This window comes from Miscanthus floridulus, chromosome 15 (genome assembly GCF_019320115.1).
Source record: "Miscanthus floridulus cultivar M001 chromosome 15, ASM1932011v1, whole genome shotgun sequence".
NCBI classification, from domain to species: Eukaryota; Viridiplantae; Streptophyta; class Magnoliopsida; order Poales; family Poaceae; genus Miscanthus; species Miscanthus floridulus.
In genome coordinates this window covers 7,712,084-7,725,871 of record NC_089594.1, presented here as the reverse complement: position 1 = coordinate 7,725,871, position 13,788 = coordinate 7,712,084, and the positions used below count along the sequence as shown (strand labels likewise).

At 45.5% G+C, this 13,788-nt stretch overlaps 3 protein-coding genes across 4 annotated transcripts; 2 read left to right on the top strand and 1 right to left on the bottom strand.

Annotated features, from left to right (window-relative positions):
* Positions 1–761: 761 nt before the first annotated feature.
* LOC136506800 (alpha-L-arabinofuranosidase 1-like) lies at positions 762–6,817 on the top strand. Its single transcript, XM_066501697.1, has 18 exons — positions 762–1,069; positions 1,575–1,791; positions 1,896–1,950; positions 2,067–2,263; positions 2,637–2,758; positions 2,838–2,985; positions 3,602–3,671; positions 3,778–3,923; positions 4,007–4,052; positions 4,128–4,180; positions 4,764–4,908; positions 5,138–5,256; positions 5,389–5,460; positions 5,611–5,714; positions 5,890–5,946; positions 6,035–6,227; positions 6,317–6,460; positions 6,583–6,817. The coding sequence occupies exons 2-18, from the start codon at positions 1,615–1,617 to the stop codon at positions 6,703–6,705; spliced, it is 1,971 nt and encodes a 656-aa protein (XP_066357794.1). The 5' UTR covers positions 762–1,069; positions 1,575–1,614; the 3' UTR covers positions 6,706–6,817.
* A 140-nt stretch (positions 6,818–6,957) lies between these two features.
* On the top strand, positions 6,958–9,933 carry LOC136506801 (uncharacterized). Of its 2 annotated transcripts, XM_066501699.1 has the most exons (5): positions 6,958–7,417; positions 7,532–7,627; positions 8,756–8,859; positions 8,965–9,101; positions 9,649–9,933. In XM_066501699.1, the coding sequence occupies exons 1-5, from the start codon at positions 7,208–7,210 to the stop codon at positions 9,729–9,731; spliced, it is 630 nt and encodes a 209-aa protein (XP_066357796.1). In that variant the 5' UTR covers positions 6,958–7,207; the 3' UTR covers positions 9,732–9,933. The 2 variants fall into 2 exon arrangements, with proteins under 2 accessions (XP_066357796.1, XP_066357795.1); XM_066501698.1 differs by having other exon boundaries at positions 6,958–7,627.
* Positions 9,934–11,530: 1,597 nt separating this feature from the next.
* LOC136506938 (uncharacterized) lies at positions 11,531–12,892 on the bottom strand. Its single transcript, XM_066501820.1, has 3 exons — positions 12,286–12,892; positions 11,940–12,217; positions 11,531–11,821 (listed from the first exon to the last, which is right to left on the bottom strand). Exons 1-3 carry the CDS (start codon positions 12,890–12,892, stop codon positions 11,531–11,533), a joined length of 1,176 nt encoding a protein of 391 aa, XP_066357917.1.
* Positions 12,893–13,788: the final 896 nt, after the last annotated feature.

Sequence of the window (13,788 nt, the reverse complement as noted above, 5' to 3'; positions counted from 1 at the left end):
TTGCTATCTGTGCGACCAAACAAGAACAAGAGACAATTGACCATATCATTGCATCCTACAGTTGCTCGGCCAACAATTACCACAGCTTGCATCAAACAACATTGAGCTGGTGGAGGCGACTGCGGTCTTCGTCATGGACACGCTGTTCGCCTTGTTCTCATGACAAGTATGGAAAGAACAGAACGCCAGATGCTTCCGGGGATCATCGGCCTCGGTCAACGAGCTTCTTCAAATCACCGCTGGATTGAAGCTGGGGCCAACGGCTTGGGGGTTTTAGCCGGGAGGTAGCTGTTCAGCAAATGTAGCCCCTAAGGAGCGCGTGACCAACGGTCGCTTTTCTTGTGACATAAACTTCTTCTCTTCTTAATGCAATGATACGTACGTCTCGTGCGTGTTTGAGAAAAAAAAATTATTTGTGCGGATACTGCTTCTTGATGGTGGCGTGGCCGTGATCGATCAAAACCTGTGCTACCGTGGCCTTAGTGCAAGTTCTGATGATTAGCAAATAGACATATAAGAGACAACAAAGATACAGCCACAACCAAACCAAGGCACCAAAGTCGTTCCACAATCCGTTCCCGTTTCCATGATTAATACGCCGGCATAAAATCCAAACCCAAAATATTTTGTTTGAACCAAAAAAAAAGAAATATTTTTTAAAATATGCTTTGTTGAACACACAAAAAAATATATATTAAAATCCAATGATGATGGATGCGGATAAGGCGACAGCGCCGCTGACAGCCAGGGGGCCCCACGTGTCGGCGGGCGCGCGCAGCCAACCGCCGCCGAACGAAGCCAACCCCGGCAAGGCAAGCCAACTGTGGCCACGCCGCGGCGCGAGCCGACCCTGACGTCCGCCGTCTCCGGCACCCGATAGGTCTCCCTCCCCCACACCCCTCGCGTGGCTTCCGTAGTCCGTAGGCACGCTTCCCTTCAAAGCCACTGCTTCGTCTCTTCTTCTACTTAAGCGCAGGGCCGGAGGGCCCCGGCCGGGCACTCGCATCCGGTAGCTCGATCACTTCTTCCTTTGGAATTTGGAAAGGAGGTATCGGATGGTGGATGCATGGTGAGACACTCGACGACAACCGACTCCAATTCTGCTTCGGAATTTTGTCTTCAGTTGCCGATTTTGGGTGGAGTTTGGGTTGGTGGTTGCCTGGTTGGTGCAGGCGAGTGGTTTGATGGAATGCCCAACAGGGCCTCCATTTCTTTCTTTTGCGAAACAAAACAGGCACCCTGCTTTAACTGGAACACAATCCCAAGTGCTTCTGTCTGATGAGATAATCTCAAAAGGCCTTCTTTGCCTATTTGTAATGCTTTATTTACCAAATCAATTTCATTCTTATTTCCTATGCACAGCTGAATGTAAAGTAGCTAGCTTATGTTCATTGTTTTTGTCGATGTTTATCCTTTTTTTTGGGGTCCATATGCACCAGTACTATGCGTTTGCCTTTTGATTGTTCTGATCTGATGCCTCTCCACTTCTCTCTAAGTGGAGATGCCATGCTGTAGTAGCTTCTGTTTCCATCTAACTCAACTGACCTGCCAATTATACTCTATTTCTCCAACAGACACACTCATTGCATTAGTGCTTACCACAAGTGGAAGCCTATGGATCTCAAGCACGCCTCCTCCACTGCAATCTTCTGCCTTCTGCTTCTATTCTGCGTGGGCTGCAGATGTTGGCCTTTAGAAATAGAGGCCACCCAGACAGCAACCCTCAAGGTTGATGCCTCGCCACAGCTTGCCCGGAAGATCCCTGAAACACTATTTGGGATATTTTTTGAGGTGAGGCAGTAGTTCATTGGTAGATGCTAGTTCCGTCGGCTTCTTATGTTTGACCACATATAATCAGAAAGAATAATCCAAATATACTACATGACCCACTGTAGGAGATCAACCATGCAGGAGCTGGTGGCATATGGGCAGAGCTTGTCAGTAACAGAGGTACCTCAGCTATTCTTAATTTTTGTGTGCCTTTTGAAATATCACTAGATGCACTTATTTTGAAAGCTGCTGCCGATGTTGATGTTCAAGGTTTTGGAGCTGGATTTTTACTTCAGGTTTCGAAGCTGGAGGCTCTCACACTCCATCAAACATTGCCCCGTGGTCCATCATTGGAGATGACTCCTCCGTATTCGTGGCGACTGATCGTACATCATGTTTCAGTCGAAACATTGTTGCTCTAAGGATGGAGGTCCTCTGTAATGACTGTCCAGTTGGTGGTGTTGGTGTTTACAACCCAGGTTTTTGGGGCATGGTACAATTTCATCATGTCTTTCTTATTCAGATAAGTATTAGAAATGGATAGTTTCATAAAGAAGTATCTTGTTAATATCAACAATTTGGTTATTTAATTAATTAGGATGCCAATTTCCAAAAGCAGTAACAATATCAATAGCTGTAGGAGTAGCATATGGAATTACAAGCATCAGAGCTCCATGCATTTTTCTTGCTCTAGGAGTAGCATTTGGAATTACAAGCATCAGAGCTCCATGTTTTTTTTTTTTTGGGTATTGTTCTGGTAGGTTTTACCTTTCATGTTCTGATGTTAGGCTGATATTCAATACATGTTCTGTTTTCCTACCTTTCCTATTTTTTCTTTTCTATAATGTTACCATTTTAACTTACAGAACATAGAAGATGGGAAGGCTTACAATCTCGTTATGTATGTTAAGTCCCCGGAAACAACGGATTTAACAGTTTCATTAACAAGCTCTGATGGGTTGCAAAACTTGGCTTCATCTACGATAACGTTAGTGTTTTTTCTCACAATGTTTAGAAAGGAGAATATTTCCTTATTCACAATAGCTGAAAGGATTGCACTGCTGCAGAGTTTCTGGCACATCAAATTGGACAAAAGTGGAGCAGAAGCTGGTTGCTAAAGGAACCAATAGAACCTCAAGGCTTCAAATAACAACGAACAAAAAAGGAGTTGTATGGCTTGATCAAGTATCACTCATGCCTGAAGACACATACAAGGTATGCTATATTATTTTATTATTCTTTAAAGTGAAAAACACAATGAAGGCCTAGAAAAAACATGTATAAAATATGAATTATAAATAAATGTTAGTACTGAACCTCTGAGTATAAAGCACCGGTCAATTAATTCTGCATGGTGGCAAATTAAACTAGGCCAGTAGATGAAGGATCTTCTTTTCAGCAATCCTTAATGACTACATTCCACTTCCAATTAATAATGGAATATTGGATGGCTACGGTCATGTGCAAGTGTGCTTCATGGTACCCACTTGACTGCAAAATTGCTATTATGGTCTGCACTAGTGCACTTTACCATGCTGCAAACCAATGAACTTCTGGCCACTTATATTCCATAACCACAAGACAAGAATAGTATGACACCCAGTTTACTCCTTTGGTTTGTATGATGAATGTAACCACCAATTAAATGTTTCTGATGGATGCCCTGTGTGGTTGAATTTATATGTTAGTTACCTGTTTAGTGTACCGAATGTATTAGATTCATTTATCTTGCCAGAAACCTAGAACAGAAACGATCTCTTTCTAGTGTATGGTAATTCTCGTTGTGCAAAAGTTTATCCGAGTATTTACAGCCGGTTCTTTGCACGCACAGGGACATGGTTTCCGCACAGAACTTATATCCATGATTTTGGATTTAAAACCACGATTCTTGAGATTTCCTGGTATGCACGGTGCTTTCACATTTAAAATCAGGTTCTTCATGTTTGGACATATATTGTATATGTTCGATGTTTCAGATATTTGATAGATTGCATGCAACTATTGTAGGAGGTTGTTTTGTCGAAGGTGAGTGGCTAAGAAATGCATTCAGATGGAGAGAATCTATTGGTCCATGGGAAGAGAGGCCTGGACACTTTGGGGATGTTTGGCATTACTGGACTGATGATGGGCTTGGATATTATGAGTTTCTTCAGGTACCAGTTTACACTGCTTCGATTTGACTTTTTTCTTTCCTATCATGACCCCCCTAACTGTTACTTTGAAAACTACATCAAAGCTTGCGGAGGACCTGGGTGCTGCCCCAATCTGGGTATTCAACAATGGTAATTGTTTTCAGATTTGTTAAATCTTTTATCACTGCGGGGCTTAACTGATGGTATTTGCCTCTTATAACTCAGGAATCAGCCACAATGACGAAGTTGATACTGTAGCTATTGCTCCTTTTGTAAAGGTATCTTTTGAGCTCCCTGGTTATATCTCAAGTAGACTAAGCATTTGTTGATATAAAGCCTTCAAAATTTGTTGATATAATGATATAAGAGCCTTCAATTTTTAATGCATTGTACTTTCTCAGTCAAGGGTGCAAATTACCATTGTATATATCAAAACTGTAGATGTTACCTTTCTTTTTCCGTGAGCTAGAAAGCATATCCAAGATTAAAACTTTTATTTTATTAATACAAATCTTGTGCATCTGAGAAAAACGATTAAAACTTTATCGCTCAGATCGCAGTGAGAAGACATTTTATGATTTTTGAATAATGCTAAAGTTTTATTCGTCTTCATGAATGCTGAAAAAGATATAACAGCAGTAGGTGACCCTTTACTTTTTATTCAGGTAATTCACATGCAGAGATGACGCTTAGCTTGATTTGTACACTCACATTTACCAAGATTGGCCATGAACTAATTAATTCTGTTTATATTAATAGTAACAAACTCAATAAGATACCATGTCTCCTGTAGACTTAGGTAGTTTTTATACTTATAATTCTTCTAGCTTCATTGTTATTGAACTGTTTGTTTTTCTACAGGATGTATTGGACAGTCTAGAATTTGCAAGGGGGAGTGCAGATTCAACATGGGGCTCTGTTAGGGTTGCAATGGGGCACCCTGAACCTTTCCCGGTGAAACATGTTGCGATTGGAAATGAAGATTGCGGGAAAAAGTTTTACCGCGGTAAACTAATCAACTGCATTTTTATTTGCATCCTTTAATAAGTTGAAAAGGTCCTCTGCACAAGGGCAATTATGTACTCGATGTCCCTGTACTAGCAAAGAGACTTACTTAAACTGAACATAACTCCCAGTGGTAGTCGGCAAAGGAAATACTTCACCTACATTTTTTTTGTACATATGAAGCCTGCTTTTAATTGCATGGAATGATAGTCTTTATGTCTGTTAAACAGGTAATTACCTCAAATTCTACAATGCTATTAGGCAGGCCTATCCAGACATTCAAATGATTTCAAACTGTGATGGTTCATCCAGACCACTTGACCATCCTGCGGATTTGTATGACTTCCATGTAAAGTTCTTACTGCCAAGTCTGTTTCTTTTATTTTTCTCTGTCTAATTATTCATTCTGTGGTTCTGTCTAATTATTCATTGTCAAGGTCAACGTGCCTTCTTAAATTTAAAGAGTGCTTCTTTCTTCCAGGTCTATACTGATTCTAAGACTTTGTTTAACATGAGGAGCACATTTGACAGAACATCTCGTAGTGGACCCAAGGTAAGTCTCATTTTCACAAGGATTCTTATGAAACAGCCCTCTTTCATGACCAATCATTTACAGAAACTCCAATGATTTTCTTGCTTATTTACAACATCACCATATCCTGTCTATACAGTAATAAATGTTACTGAAATGATTCGAACACAGGCTTTTGTGAGTGAGTACGCTGTCTGGAGAAGTGATGCGGGTAGAGGAAGTCTTCTTGCTTCATTGGCTGAAGCTGCTTTCCTTACTGGTCTGGAGAAAAACAGGTGATCTCTCTTGATTGCAAGTTGGTTGATGAGCAATCCTTATTTTTGTTGGTAAATTTTGTATATTATCCTCTTTGCTCATCGAGGCATCATGGGCGGACTTCGGCCTGCTCCAGTTCTACTACTAAGATAGTCTTTACTGCAAGTTCGATGACCTTTTGTTGGTTCTTTGCAGTGATATTGTTCAGATGGCAAGTTACGCTCCACTCTTCGTGAACGACAATGATCAAACGTTAGTATCCATGGTTTTATCCTCTACTTAATTCTTCTGTTCTTGTCGGTCTAACACCGTGATAACTGTGTTCGAACAAAACAATCAGGTGGAACCCGGATGCTATTGTCTTCAACTCCTGGCAACATTATGGAACTCCTAGTTACTGGATGCAGACACTTTTCGGTGAGTCCAGTGGTGCCATGATCCATCCAATTAATATCAGTTCCCGGTACTCAAGCTCGCTAGCTGCATCTGCAATTACGTGGCAGGATTCAGAGAACAGCTTCCTTAGAGTAAAGGCAAGTAAAATCTGTCTCAACCATCCTAGCCTGTGCCTAAAGGATTACAAACCTGTAGACTGTAATGATCTCAAGAAGCTTCTGTGCAGGTTGTAAACTTTGGGTCGGACACTGTTAGCCTCACGATCTCCACAAGTGGACTTCAGGCCAGTGTCAACACGCTGGGATCAACCGCCACTGTTATCACATCTGGCAATGTTATGGATGAAAACTCTTTCAGTAACCCGAGCAAGGTCTGTGTACCGATGATCATATATCAAACTGGCTTGTTTATTTCTGAATGAAAGAAGTGTCGTGATCTGTAGAGCTTGTTCTGAACCAAAAACTTGCTTGCTTGTGAACGGCCACCTTGCAGGTTGCGCCGGTGAAAAGCCAGCTGAGCAACGCTGCGGAGCAGATGCTGGTCACGCTGGCTCCTCACTCCTTCACCACGTTCGATCTGGCGCTGGCTCAGTCCAAGCTTGTGGCGGAGATGTGATGTGTTAGCATCTTGATAACAGCTTTGTACTACTGGTGTACCACGATACAGATATATACGTACTGTACTTAATTAATAAAGATCACATCAGGTTTGCTTGGTGTTTGAGTGATTTGCTTTCTCCGTACTTTACTTTTTGTTCCTTAATTTGTTTGTGTCATTTTACTTAATTTTTTGTTTTATAAATTTTAAAACAGCAATGGTTTGCCAATGGTCCGACTTGTCCAGGGTCTGTTATAAAATGATTCTAATAATTTGGAAAAATGTGTCTTACATCCAGACAGGGATTTCTCGTGTTGCTCTAGTCGTAACATGTTTTTTTGTTCATACAGCTACAGGTTTTGCTATGACTAGTTTGGAGGTCAAATTTGGGAAATCGTGGAGCTCATGTTTTGAGTTCATGAAACACAATTATATTTTTAATTAGAAAATGATAAATGTGTGAATTAAATCAATTTGGGCTCAGCCCAGAGCTACCAGGCCAGGCCTTCCCCATCAGCCCATGCGCTCCACCTCTTTCTCTACTCGGGCCCACTTACGCTCTGGCCTCCCAGCGCCCAGTGCCGCCACTCACTCCTCCCCCTCAGGCCAACCATCCCTCGCCGGCCGCCGCCTCCCTCGCCGCGCCGGCCACCGCAGCGCTCCGAGGAAGATGGGATGGAAGGCGGCAGAGAAGCTCATCAGGCACTGGAAGATCCTCCGCGGAGACAATGTAACCTCTCGTGCTTCACTCCATCCCCCGTTCAGTTACTCTTGTTACTGGTTTTTACTCTCTTCTCGTCGCAAGATCTCCCATTCTCCTTTTCTTTTGTTTTATTACTGCCAGGTGATGATCATCAGAGGCAAGGACAAAGGGGAGACCGGGCTCATCAAGCGTGTCATTCGGTCTCAGAATCGCGTCATCGTCGAGGGCAAGAACTTGGTAATTTGCTGCCGTTCTTCCCCAGTTGCTTAGCCTGAGTGTGGAATCAGTGTAGCAAATAACAGTTTGTGGCTGCATAGGACTGATACTAGTTGCATAATTGGCTGTTTAGTGCTTTAGTTCGTTGTGATTAGCTGTATCAGATTTAAGCAAACCTGCCCCTCATTACATCGTGCTCCAGGTGCTCGTTGAAATTACCAGACCAGACTACTGTAACTGGAAGCTGCACTCATGTTGAAATTCCCAGGCCATTGCAATTGGAAGGTGGCCTATCATAAATTGATTTGAATCTTTTGGAGCTCAGACTAGTATTAAAGCTGCACTCATGTTTCGAATATTGTGTTGTCAGTGAATAGTGATTAGATGGTGCCCAGGCTTTATCCTCGTTACCCTGCTTTGAGGTTGAGCATATGAGTTTGACTTATGAGTACCGATTGATAAGATGATCGGTATAGCCTTTCCCCCAAAAGCCCTACCCATCCATCATGGCACAGAGATAGCAAAGTAGGAAGAGAGCACATGTTAATAGTCAGTGAGAACTGAATAGTTGTGCACATTCTGTACCTATAAGTGGATGCAGGCCTTCAACTTTATGAATTGGTTAGAGATCAAAGAATAGCAGTGGCACTCGGGGAAAAGACCCGCCAATATCCATTTTTCGTATAGTTTGTTTGATTGCGGAACATAGGAAAAGCATATTTTCTTGCTGTGTAACAAACCAGTATTCTTGTTATTCATATTTTGCATTGTCCTTTTACATGCTTTTCTGATTCTCTTTGGGGAACACCTGTGTACCGTTTCAATTGTTGCATATGGACATCATCACATAAGCAGTAAGCCTATAACCAATATATGCTCAATAACTCAATAAAATTATAACATCATAGCCAATAGATTTGTCTTGTGGAACAGCTGTGGTGAATACCAGACAAGAACAACAAAACTGTACTGTTCTCATCTTTCTCATATCACTATGTCTTTACTAAAATTGAATTTCACATTTGCTTGTCTATTCTGGGTATTTTTAACTGCAACCTGCAAAGGGAAAAACATCATTTTCATTTATCATGTGTTATCTCCTCTTGCATGTCAGGAACTCTGTAAATATCCGAGCTATTGCCATTTCAGGTTAAGAAACACATTAAGCAAGGGGAAGGGCATACAGGTGGTATTTTCTCGATTGAAGCTCCACTTCATGTTTCAAATGTCCAAGTAGTTGATGCTGTCACTGGGTATGTATATGATACTTGTCCATGTTTTACAACATATAGAGATATTACTTTTATTGACCTCTATATAAGTTTGTAAAATCATTGTGAACACAATGTTTACCACAGGAAACCATGTAAGGTTGGATATAAGTATTTGGAAGATGGGACCAAAGTACGGTTTGCTAGGGGGATGAATGCATCAGGTGCTGTGATACCCCGGCCAGAAATTCTGAAGGAGAGAAGGAAACCGAGACCCACATCAGGTATGTCTCATAAAAACTTCTTTAAGCTCACCGATGGTGATGCACATCAAGCATGTCTTGTAAACACATCTTACATGCTCATTAGTCATTATATAGTGTTTTTCAAGGTGCATTAATTCCCTGAAAAGGATGTAACTAAACTAAGTGGAACTTTTTGTGCCATAAAATTATAACAACCATATGGTAGCTATGTTTGATGTTTCCTTTTTATTTTTCCCTCCTGATGCTCATAGTTTTTTCAGCATTGGAATGCTATACATATTGTGTATGTTAGACAACTGATTCACTGTAGATTCGTGTTTGAAACTGTGAATAATGTTTGTGAGATGGTATATAATTTGGGTTAGTATGGAATGAAAAAGATGATATAGACTGCATAAATGTTAAGCACACATTTTGATATATACTATTCTGCCTTTTCTATATGGTCTATTTTTCTTGTTGCATGCAAGCAAATTCATTTTGTTCCTGTTTGTGCATTGCCTCAGCATGCCCATTTTGTTAGAGGATGTGTTCTGTTCTTGATCTGTCTGCCCCAATCATGCAGCTGGCCCAAAGGATACACCGATTGAGCTTGTACTGGAGAAAACCTACGATGATAAAGCTGGAATTGGCATGCCTGATCTATAGCTGCCACGTTGCTTGTGCTGAATTCAGTATTTGTGACCATAGTTAAGGTTTTAGGGGGTCAGTGATTATGTTAGTGGTATAATGTGCTTTCCTCATAATAATCATGTAACGATTGAAAAGAGTCAGTACTGGCATGCTATGTTGTCTTTCATATGTCCAAATGTTTTTTCTATAGAAATGCATTCTTGGACGAGATAAGAAATGGCAAGTATTCAAACTGCATTTTATTGTGCTTGATACAGTGGTTCTGAGGAAGGGTTTGTGATTTATCCTTGTAGGTTTTACTTGCCAACTAAGAAACGAGACATTGATGCCCATCACCAGTTGGCAATTTGTAAGATAGTTATTACTGTTCTCAAACTAGTGAATTTGACAACAGAAACAACGGTAATGCTCAGGGCTGAGCGTTCGTCCCATCAGACGCCGTCTTCCTGGGCCTACGTGCTACTGGCCCAACAAGGTTGCCTCCTCTCTATGTCTTCCCCATCTCTCACAAAAATACGCTATGTGGCCGTTTGACCGCCCCACTCTGCATTCGTTGCCGCGGACATCTCCCCGTGCGCGCCCCCATCCTGCGCTCCTCACTCCTGCCCGCCGCGCGCCCCACCCGCGTCGCTCGCTCCCACGTCGTTGGGCGCGTCGCCTGCCTCGGTTGGTGCTGGTGGTGCCGTCGTGCGCCTCAGGTCGGTCCCGCCCGAGTCGAGGGCACCCACGAGTGCGGCCCATGCTGGTGGTGCTTGCGCGCTGTTGCTCACCGTCGGCTCCCACCCTGAGGCCGGAATCAACCGGCCCCGACCTCCCCTCCTCTATGTTGCAAATGTATGTTAGTGTTTCGAATGTTTCAGAGGTACGTTATAAGTGATTCATATGTATGTTGCAAAAGTAGATCGAGATGTTACATATGTTGCAAGTATTTGAGAGGAATGTTGCAAGTGTTTCAGAGGCATGTTGCAAGCGTTTGTTCAAAATATTTTATCTGTTTCAGACATATGCTGCAAGCGTTTTTTATCTAGATGTTGCACATGTTTCGCACATATGTTGCAAGAGTATGTTTGAAATGTTTCAGTTGTTTCAGTCTTATGTTGCAATAAGTGTTTTCATGTAGAAAGTTGCAAGTGTTTTATCTGGATGTTGCATATGTTTCACACACATGTTGCAAGTGTATGTTCCAAATGTTTCATCTGCTTCGGAGGTGGGACGGGGTGTGCTCATCCTCATCCTGGCTCCCGGGTCCCGCTCGAGCGGAGGGAGAGGAGGGGGTCAGGGGGAAGGAGCGATGAGCGTGGGTGGGGCGTGGCGGGCGGAGCGGGGGTACGCATGCGGGGCGGGACAAGGCGGATGGAGACGGACACGCGCGTGCAACAGCGATACGGTGCAGCTGCAGGCGTGGGTGGGCGGGCTAGCGACTGAAGTCGGGGTCACGCGATGGCGTTTTCTGATGGGCCATTCTGCTAGGCCGTTTGGTGGGAGTGTGTCCAGGTTACTGTCTGACGGAATCCTATCCCATCGGACGTTCGGGCGCTAGCAATTCCCGAGAAACAATTATAAAGTAGGACTTAGAGATGTCACGCCATATATTAAGGTTTGGAGGGAGAGTTCTTCCCCGTTTCACCCAACAAATTAATTCAGCATATAAGAGTTTATAAGAATTGCGACCTACTACAACAACTCTAAAAGATATGACGATGAATGTCTTCTTCTGTAGCTCTTGGGCAGCATGACTACGAATGTCTTCTTCTGGAGCTCTTGGGTAGCTTACTCGTAGCAGCCGCTTGCTAATCTTCTCCTTCACGACGTCTTCATTCTTCAATTTCCAATTCCTTGGCCAAATCGTCCCAGTTGTCGTCTTCGTCTTCGTCTTGAAGCGCAGCAACCACCGTTTGCTCCTCTGCTTCAGCTGTCGACATGGCGTCCTCCAAGTCCTTGACCAAGTCGTCATCATCGTCTTGAAGCGCAGGCGCAGCAGCAGGGAACTGCTTGTATGGCGACGGTTCAGGTGCTGCAGCCACCGTTTGCTCCTCTGCTTGTTCTCTCAGTATGGCGGCTTCAAATGGATCAAGTATCCTCCTCTGCTTCGACTGGACGGACACCTGTGGCTGGCAGGGAGGTGCCAGTGCTTGCCGAGGCATGTGGCAGAAGGCGTGTACCACCGGAGGAGTCGGCAACACCTGCTGCATGAGGGGCGCAAGTGGCCGCGGTGGCACTGGCATTGGCGAGCAACGCGGCTCCAACACAGGACGGGTCGGGACTGGCGGCGCCGGAGCCTGAATTGGCGCCGGAGGTGGCTGTGTCTGTGTCATCGAGGGAGCCGGCGAACCACGGAGAGGCGCACACGGCTGTGCTGGTGCGAAGTACAACTTCCGAACAGCGGTCAGCGGCGATCTGGTCGGAGCTGGCGGCGCCGGAGGCTGCACAATAGGACCCGCTGGCATTGGTGAGCGACGCGGCTCCACCACAGGACGGGTCAAGACTAGCGGCGCCGGCGCCTGAATTGGAGCCGGAGACGGTTGTGTCTGTGTCACCGAGGGAGCCGGCGAACTACGGAGAGGCGCACACGGCTGTGGTGGCGCGAAGTACAGCTTCCGAACAGCGGTGACGGGCGATCTGGTCGGAGCTGGCGGCGCTGGAGGCTGCACAACAGGACCCCGCATTCTCTTGGCGCACGGCGGCATGGCAGCCTGGGGTGGCGGCGCTGTCCTCTTGGCGCAAGGCGGCATGGCAGCCTGCGGCGGCGGTGCTGTCCTCTTAGCGCACGGTGGCATGGCAGCCTGCGGCAGCGGAGGCGCTGTCCTCTTGGCCGCGGACTGCGCGATGATGGCGGCGGGCGTGGCAGGCGGCAGCGGCGGCAAAGCGAAGAAAGCAGCGGACTCGTGGCGCGCGTCGGAGCTCGGAGCAGCCCTGGGAGACACGTACACCTTGCAGAACACGAACTGCTGCTGCTGGTCGTTGTCGCCGCACGACGACGAGTACTCGTCCATGAGCCAGTCCGTGAGGACGCCACACTTCTTGTAGCGCAACTTCCTGAGTTCGCCGACCTGGACTCCCTCGTCGTCCTTGATTTCCGCCGTGGTCTGCGCGGCCCAGGAGCTGGGGCAGCTGGCGGCGCGCACGGCCTTGTTCTTGCAGGGCGCGAAGAAGAAGCGGTCGTCGGTCCTTGGCATGGGCTGAAGCGGAACCCGAGGCTGTAGATCTCCTGGCCTAGGGCCGGCGGCGTCATCTCTGCGACGACGGAACGAGAAGGGGACTGCGGGATATGGCCTATGGGGGCGGCGGTGGATATTTATGGGGGGAGAGCTGAGCTGAGTTCGACGAGATGAGTCGGTGTTGGGCTGTTGGCTGTGTATTCCGTGTTCGAATTTGGACTTTCACCGTGTCGGATTCGCGCCATACTTTTGCTTTCCGTGAGGTGGCGAGGGCACCACGCCACCGCCTTTCCGATTTTACAGGAGGCAGCCGTTTTCGATTCTTCAAAGTAATAACGTGTTTTTCCACTTCATAGAGAAAACATGGAGTACAAAATAATTGTGAAAAACAAAGTGAAAAAGGACAACAATTTCTCTATCTCTACCACTAATAATGCACTACTAGTAGTGAACTTCCCTACAGCTACCTAAGAAATTGTCTACCGCAGTCATGAACTCTCCTACATGCATTCAAAAAATTACACACACAACCAACCAACCTTTGAAACGAATGTACGAGATTCACTCCAGCCTCTTCTTTCACTCCAGCCTCTTCTTTCTCTTACTCATTCAAATCCAACATCCCAGGTTATTTGCACCAAACCTCATCACTCATCCCATCCCTCTCTCACCCTACGCGTGACTCCCCCCTCTCCCTCGACGGCCACGGTTCGACTCTCGGGTGCCTCTCTTTTTTTTCACATCAACGCTGAACTCGGGGCTGGGGGAGAACCACCTGAACAGGCATGCACAACTCCTTCGGTCCTTCCCCTTGGCTCGCGACCTCTCGGGACTCGTGGCTCGCGACTAGGCCGCCGGCGGCTCCTCCCTCTCCGCCAACAGCATCCCTCTCCTGCCGGCACCTCCCTCTTGGA

Coding starts and splice junctions, on each gene's coding strand:
- LOC136506800 (XM_066501697.1), top strand. CDS start 1,615: ATGGATCTCAAGCACGCCTCCTCCACTGCAATCTTCTGCCTTCTGCTT. Junction 2,986..3,601: donor TGCCTGAAGACACATACAAG/GTATGCTATATT, acceptor TTGCACGCACAG/GGACATGGTTTCCGCACAGA. Junction 3,924..4,006: donor GATATTATGAGTTTCTTCAG/GTACCAGTTTAC, acceptor ACTACATCAAAG/CTTGCGGAGGACCTGGGTGC.
- LOC136506801 (XM_066501698.1), top strand. CDS start 7,208: ATGCGCTCCACCTCTTTCTCTACTCGGGCCCACTTACGCTCTGGCCTC. Junction 7,628..8,755: donor TCGTCGAGGGCAAGAACTTG/GTAATTTGCTGC, acceptor TTGCCATTTCAG/GTTAAGAAACACATTAAGCA. Junction 8,860..8,964: donor GTAGTTGATGCTGTCACTGG/GTATGTATATGA, acceptor TGTTTACCACAG/GAAACCATGTAAGGTTGGAT.
- LOC136506938 (XM_066501820.1), bottom strand. CDS start 12,892: ATGCCAAGGACCGACGACCGCTTCTTCTTCGCGCCCTGCAAGAACAAG. Junction 12,218..12,285: donor CTTCGCGCCACCACAGCCGT/GTGCGCCTCTCC, acceptor GCTCCAATTCAG/GCGCCGGCGCCGCTAGTCTT. Junction 11,822..11,939: donor GAGCCGCGTTGCTCGCCAAT/GCCAGTGCCACC, acceptor TGCCAGCCACAG/GTGTCCGTCCAGTCGAAGCA.